The 26,424-nt window shown below is 42.2% G+C and overlaps 2 protein-coding genes across 5 annotated transcripts; both read left to right on the top strand.

The window, feature by feature from the left end:
- The first annotated feature begins 41 nt into the window (after window positions 1–41).
- Window positions 42–5,735, top strand: TMEM208 (transmembrane protein 208). Of its 2 annotated transcripts, XM_063313206.1 has the most exons (6): window positions 42–125; window positions 251–346; window positions 1,226–1,285; window positions 2,635–2,771; window positions 4,027–4,111; window positions 5,255–5,735. In XM_063313206.1, exons 1-6 carry the CDS (start codon window positions 120–122, stop codon window positions 5,390–5,392), a joined length of 522 nt encoding a protein of 173 aa, XP_063169276.1. In that variant the 5' UTR covers window positions 42–119; the 3' UTR covers window positions 5,393–5,735. The 2 variants fall into 2 exon arrangements, with proteins under 2 accessions (XP_063169276.1, XP_063169277.1); XM_063313207.1 differs by lacking the exon at window positions 251–346 and having other exon boundaries at window positions 63–125.
- Window positions 5,736–8,569: 2,834 nt separating this feature from the next.
- ZDHHC1 (zinc finger DHHC-type containing 1) lies at window positions 8,570–25,240 on the top strand. 3 transcript variants are annotated; one of them, XM_063313202.1, is made up of 12 exons: window positions 8,570–8,780; window positions 12,930–13,029; window positions 13,832–14,050; window positions 14,465–14,640; window positions 15,608–15,709; window positions 16,370–16,494; window positions 16,754–16,912; window positions 17,529–17,641; window positions 20,062–20,147; window positions 21,981–22,074; window positions 23,177–23,297; window positions 23,605–25,240. In XM_063313202.1, exons 3-12 carry the CDS (start codon window positions 13,832–13,834, stop codon window positions 24,138–24,140), a joined length of 1,731 nt encoding a protein of 576 aa, XP_063169272.1. In that variant the 5' UTR covers window positions 8,570–8,780; window positions 12,930–13,029; the 3' UTR covers window positions 24,141–25,240. The 3 variants fall into 3 exon arrangements, with proteins under 3 accessions (XP_063169272.1, XP_063169273.1, XP_063169271.1); XM_063313203.1 differs by lacking the exon at window positions 8,570–8,780 and adding an exon at window positions 8,955–9,132; XM_063313201.1 differs by lacking the exon at window positions 8,570–8,780 and adding an exon at window positions 10,425–10,594.
- The last annotated feature ends 1,184 nt before the right edge of the window (window positions 25,241–26,424 follow it).

The following is a 26,424-nucleotide window of genomic DNA, read 5'->3' as shown; positions in this document are numbered from 1 at the left end:
CCAGAGAAAAGGGTCTCTTGGCGGCGCTGAGGTGACGCAAATGTCCCTGCGCCGGAAGTCTCGCTGGGTTGAGTTGGTGGACTTGCCTGCGTGCCCTGTAGGCTTGCTGGGGAGTCGCCATGGCGGTGAGTCGGGCGCCGGGGCAACGGGGGCTGTAGCAAGCCGGGCCGAGCGGGCAAGATTTGGGTAAAGATCGAGAGACTGCGTGCAACCTCCCATTTTTTTTTAAATGTGCCTTTCTTTTTCCCAGCCCAAAGGAAAGGTGGGAACCAAAGGTAAAAAGCAGATATTTGAAGAAAACAAGGACACGCTCAAGTTCTATCTGCGAATCATCCTAGGAGCGAATGTGAGTATGGGGGGGCTGGATCTTGGGTTGGGGGCAGGGCGCCAGGGCAGCCGGGTTATTTTGCTCAGAGAACGTCTGCGGTTCTGAAAGGCTGTCCGGCTGCTGTGTGTTCTGAAGCAGCCAACAAAAAGTTGCCTGTTTTTGCTTGCAAAAAGCTATGGCTTTTCCATCACTGGTCTCATCAGCAGCTCGGGTCCCTGTCTGTAAAGTCCTGTGCTTGAAGGTAAAAAGTGGAGTTGAATTTTGATTGGGTGACTTGCTCATTTAGATTCAGAATGATAGTTTTAGACCACAGGTAGAACTCGCTTAACAGCCACAGTTGAGATCGGAATTTCGGTTGCTAAGCAAAGTGGTCATTAAGCGAATCCAACCTGATTTTATGACCTCTTTTGCAGTGGCCATTAAGCAAATCACCACAGTGGTTAAGCAAACCACGTGGTTGGTAAGCGAGTCACATGGTTCCCCATTGATTTTGCTTGCCAGAAGCCGGCTGGGAAGGTCAAAAATGGCGATCACGTGACCATGGGATGCTGTGATGGTCATAAATGCGAACCAGTTGCCAAGCATCCAAATTGCGACCGCGTGACTGTGGGGACGCTGTGACAGTCGTAAGTGTGAGCATTGGTGTAAGTCGGTTTTTTCAGCACCACCATAAGTCTGAACCATCACTAAACAAATGGTCATTAAGTGAGGACTACCTGTCATGTTTCTTAACCTTGGCAACTTTAAAATGTGTGGACTTCAATTCCCAGAATTCTCCAGCCAGCGTGTGTTGAAGTCCACACATCTTAAAGTTGCCAAGACTGAGAAATCCTGCTTTAGACAAAAAGTTCTGCTTCTATTCCGCTGTCTTCCTTATTTTGATATCCTTTGTTTCAGGCCATTTACGGAATTGTAAACCTTGGGATCTTCTATGTAACAGCCACCATTTGGACTTGGGTGAGTTCTATATATTTTCAGACTGTCATTTCTTTGAGTCAGGGACTATTTGTGTTGCACGCCAAGAGTTGGGGGACAAAAAAGTTGATTCAGAAGTTGTTGTTTTCTGATTCTCTCACTCCTCCCTGCAAAGAAAGAAGTCTTTATCAGTCTGTTTAAAATATTGGCTAGGAGAACATGAGATTCAGTTGATTTGCACATTGACACTGATGCAGCAGGTCTGCTCGATCTAGTCCTGTAGCCTGCCAGCCATTTGAAGTATTATACAAAGCTTAGAGCCCTCCATGCCATCCCTCTGTCCCCACTAACCCTTCAACAACTGAGAGTCTGTGCCATGTTTGTAAACCTGGTGGCTCCACATATAACCACCAGTAGACCATTGTTCCATTAAGCTGTCTTAACCTTTAATAGAACCGTTACCACATCCTCTTACATGAGTCTACTAGGAGGTATTGCATATTTTACAAATAAGTACATTGCCTATAGTTTTCTAGCTGCTTTTTCTGAATGATTTTGGAGGGGGACCTTCCAGTCTAACAATGTTCTTCCCCTCCTGCCAATATCTTTTCATGAACTTAAAAGCCCAACATGTTTCAGATTATTTTTTTTTTTAGGGAAAATGATCTAACTCTTTGGTTATATTGGTTGCTTTTTTGCTGCTTAGTACAAATTTCCATACGATGTACATCAACAATGGTAGTTACCTATTTTTTCTGCCCCCCACCCCCCAAAAAGAAGAAGGTAGGCAAGCTCCTGCACCACAATATAGAAAGTGAGGAGCATCCAAGGTTAAGTACTGGTATGCAGCCTTTCCCCGTTTGAGCCTGCATGGCTGACCGATTGGGTTATTTTTTTGCAAGCCAGGCTGTCATGCAGTTAGAAGTCTGACATTGCCGCTTTCTTAGATCAGGAGTGGATCTAAGAATCCACAGCCCCCATGTGGTACCCCAATCCTTGATAAGTGGCCTTCAGAGCACTGCGTATATTCAGCAGCACATTGTCAAACCTTCTTAGTGTGATATCCAAAGAAATAAGATGTGCTAACCCTATAAACGGGCTTAACATGCCTTAAAAGTGATTCCCCCCATCCAGAATCTATCTTCTCCCCTTACACATATCTGCAAGGGGGAAGAGAAGAAAGTCCATCTGCATATATTCCTACGGTGTGTATCCATTTGTGCCCAATAATACTGGGAAAAAAAATGGCACCAGCTACAAAATATGTTTGTCTTCATGCCTATCTTTGCCAAGTACAAACCTTTGTGCACTTTTGAAGCTTCAGGCCTTACTAAAGTAGTATCTCAGAAGTAGATAAAGGGTCCTGGCTGATTTTCATATCCTTCTTGTAGATTGCCTTTGTGTTCAGCCTGATGGTCTATGGGGCCAGTTACCACTCGATGAGGTCAATGGCAAAGCCTACTTTTGCAGAGGGAGGCAGCCTCACTGATGGCGGGATTGACCTGAATATGGAGCAGGGAATGGCAGAGTGAGTGTCTACACTTCCTAAGTCCAGGTGAGCAGATCCTGCTGCCTGAGCGCATATGTAGTTTTAATTCGTAGCCTCAACCAGTAGAGGGACACCCTTGGAAATCCCAGGGCCACCTGCATCCCCCCAAACCCTTGTGTGTGGCCTCCCAAAACTCCCATTTTTCAAAATCAGATGATAATTTTTAATGTTGCAGAAATGGGAAATTATTAAATTGATAACAGGAGGATAATTGTATTAACAATTGGGTTCTTGGTGTTCACTGAGCTTGGGTATTTTCTTGCAGATGTTTCATTACCAGTCTAAGTAGCATCAGCAACACATGAGAGAGTGGAGGTCAGCCAGTTTGGTCTAGTGGTTAAGGCTCCGGGCTAGAAACCAGGAGACTGGGAGTTCTAGTCCTGCCTTAGGCATGAAAGCCAGCTGGGCCAGTCACTTTCTCTCAGCCCAGTTTACCTCACAGGGTGGTGGTTGTAGGGAAAATAGGAGGAGGAAGGAGTATTAGGCATGTTCCCCACCTTGAGTTATTTATAAAAATAATAAAGATGGGATAAAAAATCTAAAACAAACCTAACCCTAAAGCAGTTTATTCCATTGCTGAATATCTTCTACCACTAAAACATTTCTTCTAATGTTCAGTTGTGACCAACATTCCTACATTTTCTACTTGTTAAATCCAGTCCTGCCTTCTGGAATAAACAGATGAAAAATCTGTTGCATCTTCTGTGCCACTGCAGATATTTGATAACAACTCTCCAGTCTCTCTTTAATTTTCTCCAGGTTCAGCATTCCCAGGTCCTTCAACCATTCTTCATAGGACTTCATTCATCATTGATTGCTCTAGAGCAGTGCTTCGCAACCTTGGCAACTTGAAGATGCTGGCTAGGAAATTCTGGCAGTTGAAGTCCACACATCTTCAAGTTGCCAAGGCTGAGAAACATTGCTCTAGATTGCCACTGTCCCAAAGTGATCACAGTAATATAGATCCATGCAGCTAATCCATGATTTCTCAGCATATCCTGCAGCCATGTTTCTTATGCATCTTGACCAGACTGTGTCTGGAGGGCTTCCCCTCCTTCACAACAGTCCTGTTCAGGCACATTCTAAATACATAGAAGCAGATTGATCTTCTGTAGCTTTTTTTAGCCAGTCTTTTCCATTTCTTGAGTGGAATGTTTGAGAACAATAAAAATCACTGAGACTTTATATTATCTTCTACGCTAATAAAAATCAGGATTTTTTTTCCTATCCTTAGGCATCTGAAGGATGTGATTTTGCTTACAGCCATAGTCCAAGTGCTCAGCTGTTTTTCCCTCTACGTGTGGTACTTCTGGCTTTTGGTAAGTTTCTTTTCTTACTTATTTGTCCATAGCAAGTCCTTACCCTTTCCAAGTGCACCAGCAGCTGTGGTTTCTAGTCCGTTTGGAGGGAAGCCACACAAACCTCACTTCCAGTTGGATATAATTTTAATCAGTAGCACTTGATGTCATCTCCTCCTCCGGTAAATAAATAAGGAGATTTTTAAGAGTGTTTGAGTAATGCCATAACTTTCCTCCAGGTTGCAAAGAGAGTTAGAAATATTGGATCCATTAGCACCCTAGAGAGAAAAAGAGATTGATAAATTTGAGAAATGCTCAGGTAAGTTTCTTGGTCACACTGAAGGAAGACAGTGGGGAATTCCCACTAAAAAGCACAGACATTTTATTTTAATTATAAAAAAATTGTCCTGCTTTTGACCATGAAAAATGAGGCAGGATGTAGTTCATTAAAGAATAAACCATTTACAGCAGCACCAATTGTACTAAAAGGAGTGGTATAACTGAAGTCGGTGCCTGCAGCTGAAATGGTTTGTTCCCAGTAAACCTGAACATGGCATTCCAGGTGCACATCCCTAGCCAATGTGTCCTTCAAGAGCAGGGTTTCTCCAGCAGGGTTCCATGGAACCCAAGGATTCCATGAGAGGTCACCAGGGGTTCCCTGGGAGATCATGATTTATTTAAAAAAATATTTTAAATTTGGCAACTTCATATTAAAGAGGTAAATTTCATTCTTTAGTTTAAGAACACTGTTCATGCATATATACAGGCCTTCACATGAAACAAATATAATTTTATAACTTCTGGACTATATTGGAGCCTGAATGTGCAGGGGTTCCCTGAGGTCTGAAAAATATTTCAAGGGTTCCTCCAGGGTCAAAAGGTTGAGAAAGGCTGTTCAGGAGGGTTCTTGTGATAGATATTAGATGGTGAACAAGCGCCTGTAATAGAAAGGGCTCTGTTGGATATTAATGCAATTGGAATAAAATAGGTTAGAATAAAATCAAATAGATTAAATTAAATAAATGGGATATAAATGCCCACCACACCTACAGATAAATGGGACGAAATTCTTTAACTACCAAAAACCCAGCCAACTTTTTGGCTAATGCAACTTCACTTGCTGCACACCTTGAAAGGGGACCCTGTTTTTGTTACCTCTCACAGGCTCCTGGACGAGCACTTTATCTCCTGTGGGTTAACATCCTGGGTCCTTGGCTCACTGCAGAATCTCCAGCTGCCAATCAAGAGCCCAACGAGAAGAAACAGCGCCGGCAAGAACGCCGGCAGATGAAGCGGTTTTAGCTGCGGTCCTGGTCGTGAATGTCGTGCCCACTTTGGTCTCTGCGTGGCTGTTTATCAGGGATTTGAACCAATCAGAAAACACCAGGGGGTTGTTCTCTCTTCTTGCCCTTGCCCTTCTGCTGATGTCTGTTCATCCTAAGGCTAGATGGCTTGCAATAGGGAGACTGAGCCCCAAGCAAATTGTTGCCTTTGTCTGCCTTATGACGAGGGGTGAGGAGGGGGGTCATGGGGGGTCTTCAGATGTGTAAATATCTTTCTAAAATGATGCTGTAATAGGAATCTGAGGATGAAGGTCTTTCAGCGTTGGAAGCAATGGTGCATTAAAAAGACACACACACACACACACACACACAAAACGTTTGCAACGAGAGTGCTTGTGGATGGGTTGGCTTTTATCTCCTTCGTTTACTCTCCTATTCCCATAATCGCTCTAGGCAGGCACGGTGCTCTGCTTGGAAATGCAAAATGAGCAGTAAGCCCAAACGGTAACAGGAGCCAGGATCACAGAAGGACAAAGGGATTTTTAGACTGAAAGATTATTTTTAAAAAAGAAAGTGGGGAGAGCAGGAACATCGGCTAGAATGGAGGGCAGCCAGTTCCTCATACATCACTGTATGTCCCTTTCTCTTCCCCCTCCTCCAATAGACGGTAACTTTGAACATAATGTGGATTAAGCTAGCAGTGAATAGCAGGATGCGAGGATCAGGAAGCTTCTCTCAGTCTGGTCTTTTCTGGCAAATATCAGTTTTCTGGCAAAGAGCCAGTTTGATATAGTGCAGTGTTTCTCAACCTTGGCAGCTTGAAGATGTATGGACTTCAACTCCTAGAATTCCCCAGTCAGTCTTGCTGGCTCGGGAAGTCTGGGAGTGAAGTCCACACATCTTCAAGTTGCCACGGTTCAGAAACACTGATTTAGAGTGACTATGAATTGAACCTCTAGGTTGAAATATGTTTCTCAGTGTTGAGCTTTGATCTCTTTTTTTATTGATCAACTTTTAAGCTGTTGTAAAGCATTGGGCTGGGGAATTCCTCTTTTGGGGGAGATGGGTGGTAGCAAAATTTGAAAAACAAATAAATAGATTGAAGTCCACACATCTTAAAGTTGCCAAGGTTGAGAGACACTGGTCCAGTGGTTAAGGCCCCAGGCTAGAGACTAGGAGACTGTGAGTTCTAGTTCACTCTTAGGCACAAAACCAGTTGGATGACCTTGGGCCAGTCCCTCTCTCTCAGCCCAGCTTACCACGCAGGGTTGTTCTTGTGGGGAAAAGAGGAGGAGGATTAGGTATGTTCCCCGCCTTGAATTATTTATAAAATAATAAAGGCAGGATTAAAAAAAATCTAAAAAAAAAGGGAATTCAGAATCTCCGTGGTGGTGGTAGAAAAAGATTTCTGTAGAGCAGTCTTTTCTTCCAAGATTGTAACTCCAAGCTTTCCCAGCTAGCATAACCAAAGGGGCAGCATCTCTCAGAGGCAGTGCATCCCACATTTGTAAGACCTTGGAGCCTCCAGACTCTCTTTCTTTAAAAAAAAACCCTGCAAGGCATAAGACCTCAGGAAATGGGTCTTTCTCCTGCAGCCTGTTGGTTATAGGAGAGAGTGGGTGGCAGAGAATGGGAAAAGATGTGTAGCAGACAAAAGCAGGAACAGAACAGTTCCGGTAGGATTTGGTTCTCATTTTGTCCACTGTTTACTTCAATCCACATGGTCCCCTGGAAATTACCTGAGAGGATGCCTTGATTGGAATTAAAAAATCTGGGCCTGTTTTGAGGGTGACCCAAGAGGCCACATAGCCAAGGTTTCCAGCAGGAAGTGTTGAGATTGATGCATCTTACGTCCCATGTTTAAAATCCAATATTTTGCAATGTTGACTTGAGGACATAGAGGGTCAGCCAGTTGGGGAGAAGAAAAGCAGTGAAAATGATGAATAGAAGGACTACACTAGTGTTTCTCAACCATGGCAGCTTGAAGATACATGGACTTGAACTCCCAGAATTCTGGGAAATCTTCAAGTTGCCAAGTTGAGAAAAACTGGCTACACTATAAGGCTTGATTTTGTGTTTAAATCAATCTATGTGCAATGTGAAGAGAGAACAAATGTACAGCTGTATGGAACAAAAGTCCCAAACTTACCTCATTTAGACCAGCTTCTGGCTTTAGGTGTGACATTTGTCCCTTGAAACAGGTTCTTGACTTGCATACTGGGAGCAGAACCATGGAGAGAACCCTCTGTGTATAAATGCCACATGGGGGGAGGGTATTTGAAAGAGAAGTAGAAAAAATAAGCGCTGTTATCAGCCTGTGATGAGAACACATTTAACATAGAATCCTGAAAGCAAATACCAAAGTGGAGTAGCGAGGAGGTGGGGTAAAGAAAGGGTGAATAGAAGTCAGCAGGCTGTCCAAAACCCTTCAGTAGCCCCTTTTAGTGGGTTCTGGAAGTCCTTTCTAGCCACAAATGCCAAAAATGGTGGTGGTGGGGGCAAGGTTGACTGCCACTCTTGTTTCAAAGACATACCCCCTTGAAATATGAAAGTACCATTTTACCCTACTGGAAAAATGAAAATAAGACAACCCTTGTCACTATGCACAGAATGGTCCAGCTGGTTTTGCATCAATGACCCAACATCAGTGGTCCGCTTAGTCCATCAAAGTGTTACCCATCACCCCAAAGATGACCCCCAACCGATGTTTTCCAGTTTCCTATCCCCCTTTCTGTCCCTCCCTCCCTAAAGAGTATCAAAAAAAGCAGGAAAAAAATTTAGAACTGACAGGAACTCACATGGGAAATAGCATCTCATTGCAGTGAAGAAAGGAGAACATTGGAAGTTTGAAAAGAAGGAAGATTCTTCAATTAGAATGAAACTGATTTAGACTGGCCAAGCCCATTTTAGTGTATTCCCTAAAATACCCTCCTCTTTCCCCCAGAGGCACTCCATAATATTTGTGCGTGCAGATTTCAACGGGTACTTTCTGTTTATTGCGATGGCTTATCTGGGGTTTGGCTTGAACGGCTTCCAAAATAGTCTAGAAAGGAAGTGTCCACTTGTTCAAAAGTTTTTCACATTAGATTTCTTCCAGCCTTCTGGATTTCTTCCAGCTGTTCTGTTCTGAGATTTGTTACTGTTTGCCAGCCAGCCAGTTTCCAAAAGGGCTGAAGGGTGGGGACTTGTGTAAGCCTCTGTATTCCTCTGCCACTGAAGTCGATCCGGGATTGCTAAGTGAGAAATGCAGTAATAAGGCACAAGAGACCTTTCTTTCTGAGATATTTGCTGGTGAAGGTATCCCAAGTTTTTCAGTTTCTTGAAGTGGATTAGTATGCAGGCAGGAATGATCCCTTGGTTTGGATTATGTTGCCACAACAGCAGTGGAAGCTTTTCTGTAATTTAATGTAAGTACAGTTTGTGATGGTGGTGGGGAATGTTGAGAGAAAATATAAGTCTCCAGCCATTTAGGGGAAATGGCTCTTTTGTAAACATTTAAAATCTGGCATGCCGATCAAGATTTTCTGTCTCTGGCTTCTGTATCTTGTCTCCTCCTTTCAAAATGGACAGGATACACTGTTAGAAGCCTTTATTGTTACATTTTAGTGAATACGATCCATACTTCTATTTTTACCAAATAGGTAAGCAGTTACTTGTATACAGAAGGGTTAGCAATTGAACCAGTTAGAAGGAGAACCCTCCAATTTTGGATGGAGGGAGGCTCCTTGTTGTGAGCCAAAGGCTGTGTTGTGTTCAGGGGTACTGTATTCTGCATGGGCAAAAGGGATACAGTATTGAGAATTATTAGTGGAACTCATAGCCAAATTAGCCAAATAACTAGTTAAAAAATATTACCAGTCCTCTATAAGACTATTATCCTGTTTGTCCAAACTTAGCATGTCAAATGGGAAGGCCCCAAAGGGGAGTTGGGAATATCAATGGAAAAGCTGTCACCTTGAAAGAGGAGAAGTGAAAGCAGCGAAGGGCTAAACCTCAGCAGCAAAATCCAGGACCCACAGCCAACAGGACCTCCAGATGACCATCCAGAGCAGTGTTTCTCAACCTTGGCAACTTTCGTGTGGACTTCAACTCCCAGAATTCCCCAGCCAGCTGGCTAGGGAATTCTGGGAGTTGAAGTCCACACGGCTTAAAGTTGCCAAGATTGAGAAACACTGACCCAGAGAATGGCAAAAGATTCAAGCATCATTAGCAGAGACATGACATACAGAGCCCCATCATGGCTGAGCTTTCTCAGTGCATTGCATTTATTTTTTCCCCACATTTTAAAATCTTGTTATGGTTTGGGGATGCCTAGCTGCTCCTAATCACAGTTGGAGCGGCTCCCTTTATTTTTAAAATATATATTGTCAGCCACAAAAGGGTATTTCCTGGCATCACATTGATACGTGCTAAAAAGGAAGCTAGGGGCCTATAAACCAGAACCACTGAGTTTCCTTTTCCTTGCTCCCATCCTGATTTGTGTTCTCAGCCAGCTGTTTCTTTATTTTGTGTTTCTTGTACGGTACTTGTTTTGAAATGTTTCTAACAATCTGTAAACTGCCCAGTCATGGAGAAAATCTATCTTTGTGGTTGCTAGGAGTAGAAAATGTCTTGATGGCACGTAACTGATCAATCAAAAAACCGCCCAAAGTCGCTGAGAGTCGGGCAGCATAAAATTTAATAGATTATTATTCATTATTATTATTATAATTATAAACAGTTGTCCACGCTCTCAAATTACCTGCCTGGTAATTTCAGATTTATAAATTACAAATTTATGTTAATACCGACACAGTCCTTATGCTGCATGCGAAAGAAAGGACTTTGCCCGGGGCCTGCAGTTAGAAGTTTCTCCCTGTAATTAAATCGAGATTAAAGCAGGACCCTGAAATCTGCAGGGGGAACTCCCTTGGCGGCGTTCCCAGGAGCCCCAAACCAACCGACCAGCCACCTTCCAGCCTAGTCTGTTGCGCAAACCAGCCCAGGCTTTTCCTCGTGAATCGGAGAAGGCGGAGCGCCCAAGGGGCGGGACAGGGCGTGGCTGTGGAGAGGAGGCGGAGCTCGCTCGCTGTCCCGGCGGTCGCCCTGGAGACGGGCCCCGCGGCCTGACCCGCAACGAGGAGCCTTCGGTCCACAGGGCCCAGCCTGACGTAGCGGGCCCTTCCCGGCATGAGGCGGGTGCATGGCCGCCCGGAACCACCGCTGAGCTGGAGGGGGGAAGGTGAGGAGAGGCGGGGAGCCGGGGCGCCCCTCCGCTCGCCCCGGCACTTCCTAGGGGACGAGAAGGCGCCCGGAGCCCTTCCCTCTGGAAGCTGGAGACGCGGGAACGCTTCTCCCTGCACCTCGCCTACAGGCGGGCTGCGAATCTTCCTCTCGTCGGTGTGGTTTTCCCCACACCAGCCTTCCCCGCTCGGGACGACCGCGCCCATCGTCCGCAGCGGGCAGCAACCCACCCTCCCTCGCTGGCTGCGGACGATGGGCTCCTTGGAAGGATGCTTTCCCGCTCTCGTCTGGAGAGAGCCAGACGTTTCCTCGCCCTGTTTGTGGTTGGAAGGAGCAAAGGCGGGGATGGGGAAGGGGCTTTTCCGTAGAAGGAGGGCGGTGATCCCAGCCAAGGGTGGCTTATTGGGTAAGCCACTGTTAAGCCAACGTGACTTTGGGCAGCGGGTGTGTAAATGCTGTTTAAAAACCCTTACATTGCCTCCCTATACAGCCTCCTTTCTCAATTTTGGCAACTTTAAGATGTGTAAGTTGAATCCACACATCTTAAAGTTGCTAAGATTTAGAAACACTGCTCTACAAGAAGGGCTGTCCAGACAAGCTAGCAAATCAAGAGATAAGCCCCTGACCACACTTTCCTATCTCTGATTTCCTAAGAGGAGGATCCTCTATTATTTCTATTGATGCAGTAATCCTCATTTAATGACAGTAATGGGGACTGGCAACTTCATCGTAAAGTGTGATGTCACGTGACCGCGACGACTTATGACAGCAGTTCCTGCAGTTCCAGTTGCTGTCATTAAGCAAGTCCCAGGCAGATCTTAAGTGCAACGTCACATGGTTGCTGTTTGCAACCTACTGGCTTCCCCATTGACTTTGGTTGTGGGAAGCTGGCAGTGAAGGTTGCAAATGATGATCATATAACCATGGGGATGCTGCGATGGCCGAAACTTCAAGGACTGGTCGTAAGTCCCTTTGTTCAATGCTGTCATAACTTCGAACAGTCACTGAATGAATGGTTGTTAAGCAAGGACTACTTTTAGATCTGCAAGCCAAGTATTAGATTAGGTACAGCACTGCCACAAAGCCATACTGGAAGACCAGGAACTCCATCAATCTCAGTGTTTAATGAATTTAATGAATCATCATCATCCTCTGGGCATGCAAAAGCTGCTTCAAGAGATAAATGACTTCCCCCTTTCCTGGTCATTCTAGGAAATTAATTTCATGCTGTCCTTCTGGCATTCAGACAATAAATGCTTCTGCCAAAAGGCCTCTTTTCTTTAGTTTACAGTGCCTCTCTGGAAGTTCCTTGCTTGTCAGCCTGTATGGATTTTTATATAATTTTGTTTTAGTTGATGGCCATAGAGAAGCATAAGAGTTGTGCTTGACTGGGTATTTTCAGTGTGGCTGGTGCTGAAATCTGGAAATATCTATCACTTACAGATACTTTCCAGTGCTTGCTTGTTTTCCCCCAGTTCCCCATTCTTATATGAAGTTCTTGAACTGTTGTGATTTATGCATAAATGCATTCGTATTTTCCCTCTGAACCGTTCTAGAGAACTCACAACTTTTTATGACACGTAGGCAGCTACTTCTCAGGGAGGAGCTTCTGTTTCTTGGCTTGGCACAGAAATCAGTGTTCTGAAACTTGCTTAACAGGAGATGCTGAAAAGTAGATCATTTCATGGATATTAACCAGTCCCCTTTTTTTATGAAGGATTCTTAATTGAAGGGAAAGGTGTTGCTTAGCTACAGGATCTGTTTTCCTGATGAACAACAGAGGAAGCTAATCAAAAACTGCTGCTTGTAGGCAAGAGTATGTCTGTGCATGAAATGGTGATGGATCATGAAGAACTGAAACATGCATGTGTGCATGTGCTTTAAATTCTGCCCTGTCATATAGATGGCATTTAATGTATAATTCTAAAGGAAAATACGTTGATCTCCTCTAGAGGAGCTTACTGTGTGCCAATTTGGCCAGTGAAGATATTGGACAACTTGCCTTTTTCAGCTTTTGTAGCCCAGTTTCAGCTTCTAGAAAATTACAGTCACCACGTTTTGGGAATAGGTGGGATTATTATAATGATAACATGTTGCATGCAACAAGCCACTCACACAAACTTCTCTTCAGTGGGTAAAGATGATAGAGGTCAAAGAACCCTGTGAAAGGTGTGGAATTGTTTTCTATGCCATTGGATTGTTTTGAAAGCAAATAACCCTTTTATGGTAGGAAATAGAATTGAAGCCTTAGGCAAAGCGAATAAATGCACTTTTTCATATTTTCAAAAATGCTTCAGTAGTTCTTATTTCTCTTATCTGTATTTTACTTGCAGAGAAAGAGACTGTGGACCTTATGAGAACACTTTAAGAACTACATGATTGGATTGAGGGAGGCCTGAACTGTAAGATTGAGGCAATTATCTTCAGGCTGGGGTAAGGGGAGCCCATGTGGCTTGTTATACTTTTCTAATATTACAAGTTTCACTTAATCCAGATCTAAATGCTTATGTGGCGTGTGGTGTTTTCATGTGCTTTCCATTCATTTGCGGTGTGTGTCCCGTATTGTGGTATGTTGAATCTCCTGTTTTTCATTCAGGAGTTCCTTGATGAAAACCTACCAGCCGTACTCACATGAAAGCCATCTGTCTCCAGCACATTTGGTTCTGCAAGGAGCCTAGTGTTTCTTCTCTCTGGGGTCATTTATTCAAGTTTGAGCATAAAAAAAATGACCTTCATTTCAAAACTACCTTTCGTCCATGGGATAGGTTGTCATGTTGTAACGAAACCATTCCACCGCCTCCCCCCAGTACACAGGCACACAATATGTAATGCTGAATTCCTGGGGACTGTAGAAAACACCATACAGTTTGTGTGTAGTTCAGAGCAATGACTTCCAAGCCCATCTGAGGCACCAGTACACACAATTTTATTTCCAGTGGGAAACCTTCTACAGCTGGCAGTTTTTAGCAAGTTAGTTCTGGCCTAAGTCAGCCTCCAAAGACAGGCTGTGACATTTTTATTTTGTCCAATTGGGTTGTCTTTTCTAAAGAAAACTGTTGGGCCTGTGGTGTTGCATTGCCCTCTCTGTGATCTTTCAAGAAGCTTTTCTGCGCCAAATGTTCCATCTGCAGAATGGTTTGTATTTTAAATACGCCTCCTGCAGCTTTTCAGTTAAAGAATGTTTTTTTCTCCTTCCTCCTTTTCTGTTTTCTACTTTTCCTCTTACCTACCGCAGATGAACATCTGCAGCAAACCACCTAATAAGACAGCCCCAGAGAAGACATCCGAAGTGACTTTTGAGGTTCAGTCCCACGATGCCAGGAGAAATGGCTGGAGTTGGCCCCCACATCCATTCCAGTTTGTTGCCTGGCTGCTTTACTTCTTCTTTGCACTGGTTGGTTTTGGCATCCTTGTGCCACTCCTGCCCGTTCATTGGATCCCTGCTGGGTACATTGTATCCTTACATCTTGCAAGTATAGTTACTCTGAATCAACGGTGGCACAAATGTAGTCATTTAGGAATACTGAAAAACTCTCATAAAAATCACTCAACGCTTCTATAGCTTCTGTCTGCTTTTCTCCATTTTGTACAGCTGTTGTGTTTAGGCAGTAGTTTCCATAATGAATATACCCAACACTGCTTTGGATAAAAATTCAATCCTTTTGCTATCAGAACACCTTTTACTGACCCCCCCATCCTTTTTCTGGGCTCCTGTGAAGCAGCAATGATTTGCATCTTTCAAGATAGCTGGCACCATTCTTTTTTTAACTGAAAGGATTTTTAACTGATGTGGCATCCTGTTACGTGGAACCTTGAAATGTGAATACCAATACATCTGAGAGACAACCCTTAACTATGCACACTTCAGTGTCCTGGAATCTTCTTCCTCTGCCATCTAGTAGTCCACCTTACAGCAGTTTCCATTGACCCAGCTGACGACAGTGTGCGAAAGAAGAATTACCAGGGGCCTCTTACTGTATTCAATCGCAGCCAACATGCTCATGTCATTGAAAATCGTCACTGTCACATCTGTGATGTCGATGTGTGAGTATTTGTTTTGCCTTCCTTATTTGAGCTGTGAGTTAATTGCACCAATTCTTTTCTCAGGCAACAATCAGTGCTAGAAATGTCAGAGAAAACTTCCAAGTACTTTAATAGCTATTGGTATTATGCCTTAGTTTATTGTCATCTTGGACTGTTATAGAACTGGCTGGATTCACATGTCATGTTGAACCATAATGTGGTTTGTTTGGTTTTGGTTAAGCATGTTATGTAAACACAGTCATTCTGTTTTGTAAACTATGACTTACGGCTTCCTCTGTTGTATGGACCCAGCCAGTTGTGTTTATTCAATAAGTCATGATTAAACAGTCTAGCATAATGCATGACTCAACCATGACCTTGTGAATTAAATAATCACTTGTGGTCTTAAACAGTGCACACAGCAGTGCCTTTTTTATCCGTCTCTGCATCTTACCTCCATCATCAATTCAAATGAAATAATATAGCTACAACCATGACTTCTTAAATAGCTCAGTTCTATGTTTTGACTCTTTCTTCCTCTTACCCAATGCCAAGTCACTAAATTGTGCAGGTCACAAGAGATCGTTGGCAGTGCAGAATGGCTGACAAAATTGCTGGTGCTGAATCGTTCTGTAAGACTTGCTATTTTCATAATAGACTACCATTCCTGCATTGATATTTTGGTTACAAGCTCAAAGACACAGGCTAGAACAGTCTTACTTAGAAGTGCAGGCTTGGTGAATGAAAGTCAGTGGCAAATAAAAGCACATAATTCTGTGAACTCCCATGCATTTTAGTGAAATTATTCTAAATATAAGAATAGGCTTAACTGGAAACAATGTGGAATTCTCCCATGGAATCAAGTGCATTAATTAGTTTTTTCCTCTTTTATTCTGTTGGTACAAATCTAATTTAGCATCCCAAATTAGTCTGGGGAAACAATGCAGAGTATAATTAGCTCTGTTTTTTTACCCTGTTTTATTGTTAGGAGCTCCAGATCAAAACATTGTGGGACCTGTAACAAATGCGTATGTGGATTTGATCATCATTGCATGTGGCTCAACAACTGTGTGGGAGAGAGAAATTATTGGTATGGTTCTTGTCTGTCACACACTAAACTAAGCCTGTGTACATCACTTGAACAAATCCAGCACCTAGTTTTACAGTGTGCTTCAGCCTCCACAGTCCAAATACCATTTTCCCATTTTCGAATTGCATGACATTATAGGGAACACACTTAAGATCATTGTTAGAAATATATAAAGTATATGCACACTATTTAGAAGAGCCCTCTAGAATTTTAGAGCCTTGTATTTGGGACTTCTAGTCCAGCTGCTTGTTCTGGTTCCTGGCTGAGACACATGAATGTTCTGTTGGTTGTTTGACCAGTAAAAACTGTTATATTCTTCTTGTAATATTGAGGTAAACTGTATCAGATGTGATAGAAGTGATTAGTTACACGTAGACTACTCAAATTCTAACAGAGTTCCACTCTAGAATATGCTAGATTATAGATGTCTCTCTCTGGCCTTTATGGAAGTCCTTACTCCCTTCTGCTGAGCTAGACCAGCGAAGTAGTGCTGGACAGTCAGGCAGGAGTGTAGCCCTAACTATACATCAGCCAGGGGTAGGAATGGCATATTTTCTTTGTCACAGATTCTCATTGCTAGGTGTGGCAGCCGTGGCTGCAAATTGACAGCTGTTGTGTTTCATTATGAAGATGCTAAAAGTTCCTCTGTTTCCTTGACAGGCTGTTTCTGAACAGTGTAATATCTGCCATCCTGGGCCTTCTCCTAATCCTACTCGTTGCTTTCTATGTCTTTGTTCAATTCTTCCTTGATCCCATGAAGTTACGCACTGGACAGCACTTTGAAGGTACCTTTCTACATCCTGCATGGAGTACTACCTCATTATGGCAGTTTCTCCTTTGTCTCCTTTGATCTTCTTGGTCAGAAGCACTATTGCTGATAAGTAGCCAAACTATCAAGCACTGTTGCACACTTATTTCCTAAGAAAAGATATGCAGAGTTTGGGCAACCAAGATAACGGCCCCATGAGAGCCCATTAAAGCATTTTGCACAAATACGGTGTGGTGGAGATTCCCTCCCTTTTCTTTGTCTATCTCCTTTTCTAGGCTTGAAGAACCAAACAGATGTCTGGTTTGTGTTCCTTCCTGTTGCTCCAATTAAGACGCAAGCACCTGCAATTTTGACTTTGGCTGGTGTGCTGATTCTTCTGGGGTTATTGACTCTGTTCCTGTTGGGCCACCTGTTAGTCTTCCATATTTATCTCAGTAGGTATCGCTTTCTTCTGGTTTTGACTCTCACTTTAAAGTCTGCATCTCCCCCCTCTCATAAATACATGCATTCATATATACACTTTCACACTGTCTGTGTGAACATAGCTAGAAGTATTTTGTCTTGTGTGAAATTTCTGAGTAACCCTTGGCTTCTTCTCTTCTTTTTCGAATTAGTGAGGTGGAGTAAATAATGATTTATTACTGTGTTTTATGGTATTCAAAGCATAAAGCCTCCATTAAAATCAGCCAAACCATATTCCCTCAGCTGTCAGATTATGTAAGGTGAAGCCCAGTATCTGGAAGGCAGTGGACTGGAGACAGTGGTTTGGGTTGGCAATTGGATCCATCTGGGATTGCTTCAGTTACATATCTTCAAATATGACTTTGTCTGAACTGGAGGCTTTTGCATGCAGTGGCTACTTAACCCTTTTGTGATTGAACAGGTACTTCAGTATTATCTTGTTCATTAACAATCAGCAAATGACTGATTTAAATAAAGTCTTTTTATTCCCCTCCAAAGCATCGTTTTGAGCTCTTCCCTCATAGCATCTTAATTCACTTCTTGTTCCAGGAACTTTGAAGTGAATTAATATTCTCTGCTTCTCTTTAGTGTGGCATCGAATGACCACCTATGAATATATTGTGCAGCAGCGTCCCCCACAAGAGGTGAAGGATCCTGAGAAGCAGCTGGAATTCTGCCCTCCCCCAACAAGGCCCATTCAGGTAAGGCTGTAGCTTCTGCTTAAGTAAAAGTGTATGTTTTTGGCGTATCCAGGATGCAGTGTGTTCATAATGTTTCTCTCTAATGTTTCTTTAATTTTGATATCTGTAAAGTCTGGAGCTTGTGTATTTTTCCCATGGTAGGAGACAGAGTGGGACTTACAGCCTTTATGCTGTCATTATAAGAGCCAGTGGAAGAGGATAATCATTATTTTTTGTATCTGAATGGTAGCTGTACATTGACACTCAGTGTGCCACTGACTAATGCATTCAGTCTACAATCTGCATCTTGAGGCTGTCTTTAAACTTCACTGCACACCCCAAAAATCTGGCCTAATTTTTTTACTTTGTCTTCTCTACTCCTTCCTTTTCTTTATATTCCTTAATTAATTCCCAAAGCTTGCTTATTTTTCTATGCCACTTGGTTGGTCCTACAATGGATATCAGATCTTTTTTCTAAGACCACTACATCTGTTTCTGATTTCTGTGTTAGTTCTGTCAATCAGTAGTGTGTCTATCTAAAGGTGTATAGTGCATCTGACTCACTTGTGCCACAAAATCTCCAGTCTCCCACGAATTTGCCTAGAGAGGTAATGACATCCTCTCCTATCCAGTAAAGAATTGTCAGCGTCTTTCAAGCAGTAATAATTGCAACTTTTCCCTTCTTAGTAAATCTTTTTAAATTTCATTCCATACCTTAACATAATTATTCTGAAATAACGTACAATTTATATTGGACATAGTAATACTCAGATACTTTACTTTTTTCTCAGTCTGAAAGCCAGTTTTTTTTCCAATCAGTTATTTTTGAACTTCCATCCTCATATTTTTTGTTAACATTTTAGTTTTCTCTTTATTAGATTTAAATCCAGCTAATGCACCAAATTCTTTCAGGGGATATTAATGGCAATATTTTCCATTAATATTTGTATTATTTCCAGGGGATTTTCAACTATTTAAACCAAATCATCTGCAAATGCCTTTAATTTGTATACTTCTTTTTTACCTTTACCCCAGTTAGCAGACAGGAATAGTCTGTAATTATCATCCATTTTTATCCATACATTTATCTATCTATCTATCTATCTATCTATCTATCTATCTATCTATCTATCTATCTATCTATCATATTTCGTCATTGCACATCTCACTAAAAAGTGACTCTGGGTGATGACAAATCATTGCTTTGAGGTTTTTGATCATAGGATGTTCTGAGATGCTTAGAGTAGACCCATTGAAGTCAATGGACAAGTTAACCATAGAGATAATTCCTTTGAATTATCTACTCTGATTAAATCTCAATACAGTGCAATGTCCTTCTTGGAAATCAAATCGGTTATGTGGCCTAAGAAAGTAATCCAGTTATTTAGACATGCTGACATCTTCAGCACACAGTGAGGGTCCATAGCTGTGCTGGCCCATTCTGTTTGTTACGTGAACAGTTGGATAAACCAGCCTAACAGTGAGCTGAATGCCAAATACATTATACTGAAGCAAAGCTCTCCTTGGCTAAAACTAAGCTGCTAAAAGGAGTTACAAACTGTGATTTGTGGTACCAGAATTTATTAGTAGAAACTCTTGATACTTTGCTCCTTCTTCAAACATTCCATTTTTATCAAGTAAATTAAAACAGCAAAACACGTGGAACAGTACAGTATTTCATTTCCAGGAGCACAGAGACAGCATACATGGTGCTCTGCTACACCCCATAATATCCTTGCAGCAACCTTCTGAAGTTGGTAAAGGCTGATTTAGTGACAGGCTCAGGGTCTTCCTAGTAATCAGTATCACCAACTGGGTCTTTGAACCAAGTTTTCCACAGTCCGAGGCCAACACAACAAGCACTGCGTCATTCTAGCTCTTTTAAGGTCATGTGCAAATCTGAGGTTCCTACATTTTAAACTGGGGGTTCTTCAAATTATGGGATGTGTCTCCTTGGGGTCAGGAACAACTTGGAGGGGAGGGCAAGATTTTTTTTCAACAATCCGATCAGGCTTGCACAGGCAGTGTTCCTCATTTTGTCTGTGCAAAGGCTGCAGTGGGCCATTGCCCAAAGTTACAAGTTTGGACAATCCCTTTGACATATGGATTAAAATGTAATTGCTAAAAGTGGTATATTTATTCCTTGTCCATCCCTAACCCCAGTAAAATTCTTCATTTGATTGATGGAGGGATAATTTATTCATTTTGGAGATACTACAAAGTACTCCAGGTTCCACAAAGCTTGAGAAGCACTGTTTTAAGGTATTAAGGTAAAGATGTTCAAATCTTTAAGTATATATACTAAAAAAATCGATTGTTTTTTACTGTTCTAAGGTAGAAATAATAATAATTTTGATGTTTGATCAAGAAAGGAACAATTTGTGATGCTGCCCTACTTCTTCATTCAAAATGACAATAAATAGGTAACTTGTTTGTTTTAGGATATGCAATTTTATGCAGGGAGTCTTGGATATACCAATCCTGAGATCCAGGTGGAGAACTTGTCAGGATTACCATCCGGGAGAGAGTAAGTAGAATGAAAGCAAAGTTAAGTTTCTAAGAATTTGTTACAATGGGTGATGCATTTTGGATTTACGGTAAGATTATATTAAATATAATTTTCTGAGCTGCTTACAAATCAGAACAGCTTTCTTAACAGTAAATACAAATATGAATTTATATCTCTGTTTGGCTTTTGTTGCTAAGAAGAGGAAATAAAACCAAATCAGCAACAGTAAGAGTAGAATTCAGCAGAAAATATTATAATAAAAAACAATATTAAACATTACAGCAAATTAATATTAAATAACATTGAGTGACTTAAATTATGTAAAAAATAAAAAGGATTTTATATGGCCTTGCTCATAATTTAGCTACCAGGTGAATGGATTACTAGTATTGACATTTTTGTCTCAAAAATTATGCTATTGTACTTAAACAGCTATCCCTTGTGAAGGTATGTAGGACTTTTTCTGGGTAAAATACCAGAAGGATTCAGCTTCCTTGGAATAACATATTATTTTATAGAAAGTATATGTATTATAGAGGGAGGACTGTTGAAGAACACATAATGGTATTGAGAAAGATGTAGCCAGTGGATTAATTCTGTATAGAGATGGAAAATTTAAGAGATACAGTATTCATTTGTGGGGGAAAAATGCTAAAGGCAGGTAATTAATATTAATAGACTCAAGTGCCTGAGCAAAATCTTTGCCTCCCCATCTCCCATGTATGCAGACTCATAAAATTGTTAATAAAAAAGTTACACTTTTACAAGGAGGTCTCCTTTTGCAAAGAAAAATGAGTTTTGTGCCTCAATTTGTTTTCTTAGAACTTTGGAAGTAAATTTACTTGACTTGGTATGTGTAACAAAACTATAATGTCAGAGCTTAATACAGTTCAAGAATTTGTGCTTTGTTTATCTTCCCATTAAATAAATCATGTATTTTGTTTGGTAGCCCCCTTTTTCTGCTTACTAAATAATTCCATAGTTCTTCCTCCACAGCTGAGTGTTTGTACATAAGAACAGAATGTATCTGTTAATACGCTGCACAGAAAGAGTTTCTTGTTCCTGGGCCATGGTCTTTATTAGATTATCTGTTTTTTATAAGGAATATTTTTTGCATCTCTAGTCAGAATGGTTTGATAACAAATGATGGGAGAGAAGTCTGCCATAACTCTCAAAAAGCCCTGACCATAGTTGATAATGCCTGGGGCTAAATCAGGAGTGGCCAGCCCATGGTCTCCCTGTGGCCCTCAACAACCTTTTGTATGGCCCACATACTTATTCCTTTGGCCAATGGATCATCTCGCTCCATTGGCCAGTGGGAAAAAGCAACATAGCTGGGAAGGAATGCAACTGGGAAACCAGTATTTTTTTTTCACCAGGATTATCAGTACAGCAATAGCAATGGGAAGCCAGTTATTTGTACCAAAGTGTCAAGCCCTACCCAGCCGGGCAACATCAAGAAAGCAAGAACTACGCAGATTTCACATCTTGGACTGTGGTCAAGATAAATGCGGAACTGTGGAAACCATAATAGAATTTCCTCAGTCTCATTTATAAGTGGAGTCTCTTTAAGTGATTTGAAACACTTCCCAGAGGTTTCTCCACCTTCGGCTAAGTTGCCATTCATAAGATGACTTACCAGCTGAATTGCCCACTATCTCTTGGTTGCTACATCTGGGTGCCTTCATTCTTTGCCCAGCCTCTCCACAGTCTCTCACATCAGGGTACTGGGAGGAAGCTGATAGATGGACAAATAAACTAATTGTATAAGGCCCACTTTCCGGTCCACACATAGAAGCTTTAGCTTGACTGGTCTGTGAAGAAGGGCCAATGTCCAATCTTCTATTTCAGCCTACCAAAGTTTTGTATCCGCAATGACGGCATAGACTCCAAGACCATACCGTCTTCTGAGCTTCCGGATATGCAGTCTGGAGACCAGCGACTGGTAAGAGAGAGACTGTGACTGAAGCTTAGCCTGAGGTGTTACATTACATATTGATGATGTGCCACCATAGCACAGTTCCAATTTCATCATCGGTTAACAATCTTTCATGGCTTATGTTCTTGGCATATTTTATTCTATTCTGGGTGTGCTTGCTTGCTTGCTTATTTATTTGTAGGGGAGTTGTTACATGTGTTTTCACAAGCAAAAATACAGAACTGTTTCATTGTGAGGAATAAAGTGTTGGTGCTATTGAAATGTTACTATCTTGAATTTTGTAGCAAAAGGTATACATCCATTATTTGATTCTCATGCTTTAGTTAACTATCTAGTCATTTTCTTTAAAAAAAGCCTTTTTATTTCAGAAATAGGAGGAAAGACTAGTTGCATTTTAAAATCAATTTCACAACTCTAATTGCAGCTAATAGCTCTGTGTCCCTTTGCTTTTAGATGTCCTTGCCTGCTTAATTTTTATTTACTTGTTGTCCCAGTAACCATAGTGCTCTGGGTGGTATATAAATTAATTTAAACTTGTCATTTTCCTGTAATGGAGGATTCCTCCCAACCAGCTTGGTAAGTAAAGCCAATACTTATAATAATTACTGTGGGAGGCTCCCATTTCTGTTCCTGCTTCTCCTGTTCATTGGATTTATAGCTACTTATCTATTTCTAGATAGGTATCTATAGATCTTTATCTCCCCCTCCCCCCCATCCCATCCTCAGTAATCTAAGTTGGAAAGTAGTGACTACTCCAAGATTCTTTGAGGGTCTATAACTGAAAAAATACTTGATTTCCCAAGTTGTCACACTTTGCTGAGCCCTGTCACAGGTTAAAACTTAAAGAAAGTTGCATGTGCATGAAAATGGTCATTGAGTTCTTTCTCCAAAGATCTCTGAGTGGCTAGATGATATTTCATGCTGTCTCCTTCATACTGTGTTATAATTGTAAGGATCCTATAAAGAAGAATAGGTGAGATAGAGTAACTGGTCCAAAATTACCCAGTAAGCTTCATGGCTGGGTGGGAATTTGGACTGGGCTGGCTGATACCGTGGTCAGTATAGCCATACTGATTCTAAATGGACATCACTCTGCTTTATTGCATAGCTCCAGAAGAAAAAGAAGAAGAAGAAGAGGAAGAAGTTGCAGAAGGTTCCTTCCTCTGTGTTGGAAGAAGATTCCAAGGTGGCCCTTGACCCATGGACCTCTCTTCCAGTTTTACAGTCAGGTAAGATAGGCAGCATAGAGAGTCCATCCTAAAGGTCTCATATGATCATTTTTTGTCCAGCAAGAAACTTCTAAACTTAAATATAAAGCTGCCAAATGACTTGTGAATAGCTTTTTTTTTTAAACAAACCAAACTGATTCTAGTAGCTTCACTTAGTAAAGACTGGGAAGCAGAACAGAAGGTAGGAAACTCATTAACTTTTCCCCGGGTTTCTTGCCGCAGCTCACACGATCTCAACAAGCACAATTGCTGTAGAAGGAGGGAAATAACCGTTTCTGTTAGCCTCTCCTTCCTTTTTTGTTTGCAGAATCGTCCATCGCTACTGCCCCCTCTTCAGCCTCCTCGTCTTCCAGCCTTCGCCTCCCTGTACCAGCTGTTCCTCCTAAAGTAATCCTCCCCACCGGCAGCACGGGTCCAGTCCAAGCTGCCAGTCCTCCAGCTGATTATCATTCCGAGTCAGCAGAGTCCATGGATGAGATCCCTGTGGCTCAGACCCGTCTGGGGAGCAGTGCCACAAGTGGAGCTTCCAACCGTGGTCCTCAGCATCTTCCTTTCCCTGCAGTCTACTCTAAGGGTGAAGGGGAGAAGCACCAAAATGCTGGGCATGACACAAAAAGCAAGAACTCTCAGCCAGCCACGGCACAGCAAGTGGAAGAGCTGGAACTGTCTCCAAAGATCCCAGCTGTGTTTGTGAGCAGAAGTAGTGGGGAGCCCCCTGTCCCTAACCTCTGGTCTGGCGAGACATCATCTGAACCTCCTCACAGAAAATGTTCCAGCAAACGGCATGTTGATGACCAGAACTACCATGTTTGGGATTCAAGCACTAGTTCGACAGCAGCCTAAGATGCCTGGCAGCCTGAGAGCTATAACAGCCAAGAGAGAAGCAATGGTGTGTGGCCTGCTCATTCTCCAAATATATTGGTGTTCATGGATTTAATCTCGAGTGATCTGTCTTGCTCTTTGGAGCAGGCTGGTATTTTGCTTATTATTAATGCCTTTTATTAATGGGGAACTGGGCAATTCCTTTCTTATTGTAGTTCATGAAGATAAGTCATTTGCCTCTGGAGAGCAGCCAAAGGGTAAAAAAACGCCTTAAAGTTAGCAGTCTCTCTAACATGCATGCAGGGTTTGGAGATTTCAGGACTAAGCTTTGCAGATGCTTAGATCTGTAACCTGAGCTCTTTTATAGACCTCAGCAAAGCAAGCCCACTTCCCTGCTTTTCTTTGGGGGGGGGGGCAAAAGTAGCTATATCATACTGCCTGAGCAGAGTAGGGAGTTGGAAAGGGTACTTGCCCCCCTTTACACTTTCCCCTGGGAAATAGTTCTGTGTTACGAAGTCTTAAAGGAAGACAAAAAGGTGGTTGTTCCCACCTAGCCTTTTCCATTTCTCTGACAGCTTATTCTTGCCTTGCGATGCAACCTCAGGTTTGGGGTTTTTTAAAGGTTGGCATGGAACATTTGCATAAATTTGGAGAGGTCAGAGCCAGTTACTTCACTTCGACAGCTTCCCTTGTGAACCTCTTTCTTGGTAACCCAAAACTCTTCATGTGCACGGTGGATCTTTGGGCAAGAAGATCCAGCATGAGACATCTTCGGCAGATCTGGGAGCCAGGAATGCAACAAGGCAGTTGTCTATTCCATGGTTCCTTGGACATTTCAGGAGCCTTCTCACATTTTTCCTTTTAGGGAGGGACCATGCTTTGTATCCAAAAGGTTCCAGGTTCTTCCCTAACGTCCAGTTAAAAAGGATTAAATAGCAGTTGATGGGAAAGACCTTTGCCCAAGACTCTGAAGCCACTACTGGTCAGGGTAGACTATAAGACTAGATGGACAAATGGTCTGGCCTAGTAGAAGGTAGCTTCCAACATTCATGCAGCAATATTATGGAGCGCTTTGAACAGCTCTGTTCTCAATAAATATTTTTTCTATGCTCTTTGCTAAATACTTCTCCTTTTTTTTTTCCTGCCCCGCATTTGCTGAACACAAGAAGCAGTTTTGTCATCGTAGAGACCCAAGATGACACTGTACCCAGTTTGTTAGCTCCTGAGCACACAGTGTTTCATGTGTGGGACTCACTCCATAATTGTTTTGTGGGTTGAAGCTAATGCTTGCATCCTTCTTCAGATCAGGACACTTTTCAGCTGGTCAAGTCCTACCTCTGTAACGGTTCTCATAGACTATAAGTAGAAAGAAAACCAGATGTGCTTTTGGAAAGGACAGGTCATCGCTCAGGTAGTAGAGTGCATGTTTTGGATGTAGGCATCAGTTTACTTCCTGGGATTTTGAGCAAAAGGATCCCAGAGTTGGAAAAGAACTCTCTGCTTTCTGGAGAGCTTATTGCCTGTCAGAGTAGATTACGTCAAATCGGTAAGAGACAGTTTCACAGGATCGGCATAATAGAAATGACCCAAACAACTGAAGGTGACTCACAGCTGAAGATGTTTGTAATACAGGACCTGCTTCTAAGCATGCTGAATTTTAGCCTGCCAAAAACAGAAGGATGTAGTCCTCTCAACAGCCAATACTTGCAGCTTTCAGCAGCATTGATATAAACTGGCCTGCAGTCTGTACCCTTCTGCTTGGTCAGGGGTCATTTAAGGCTTAAAAGGAGACATACAGCAGCCAAGCTGTGAATGAGATGGTTAACTTTATGTTGGGGACAATTGATACAGTCAAATTAAATGGGGTGGAAAATGGTTTTCATCAATAAAATGGGGTGGCATATTTTAACCCTTTTACCATCTTTCAATGCTCTTCCTTATTGTGAGCAAGAGGGAAATCCAGTCATAGACGCTTCTTGCAACTAGCTGTGCCTTCAGTAAGAGCGTCCATGCGGATAATTTATTGAACCTTGTCTGTGCTGGCTTTTAAAACCCTTTGGCCTCTAGAGGGCATAATCTGAATAGTTGTGTGGCACACCTTTGGTATGATTGGCTTGTATTAATCTTGGTAGCCATGGTGCCCACATACTGTTGGCACCTAGAGGCTGCAAGGATAGATCTGAGGTGGCGCCAGTTGGTTTGTGATACTAGAATGTACCGTCTACTGTTTCCGCTGGGGTGATGATAGTGGCATAACCCTGACATTGCTAGAAGATCAGTTAGAACACATACATTCTTATAGGCC

This window comes from Candoia aspera, chromosome 11 (genome assembly GCF_035149785.1).
Source record: "Candoia aspera isolate rCanAsp1 chromosome 11, rCanAsp1.hap2, whole genome shotgun sequence".
NCBI classification, from domain to species: Eukaryota; Metazoa; Chordata; class Lepidosauria; order Squamata; family Boidae; genus Candoia; species Candoia aspera.
This window is presented reverse-complemented; position numbering and strand designations above follow the sequence as displayed.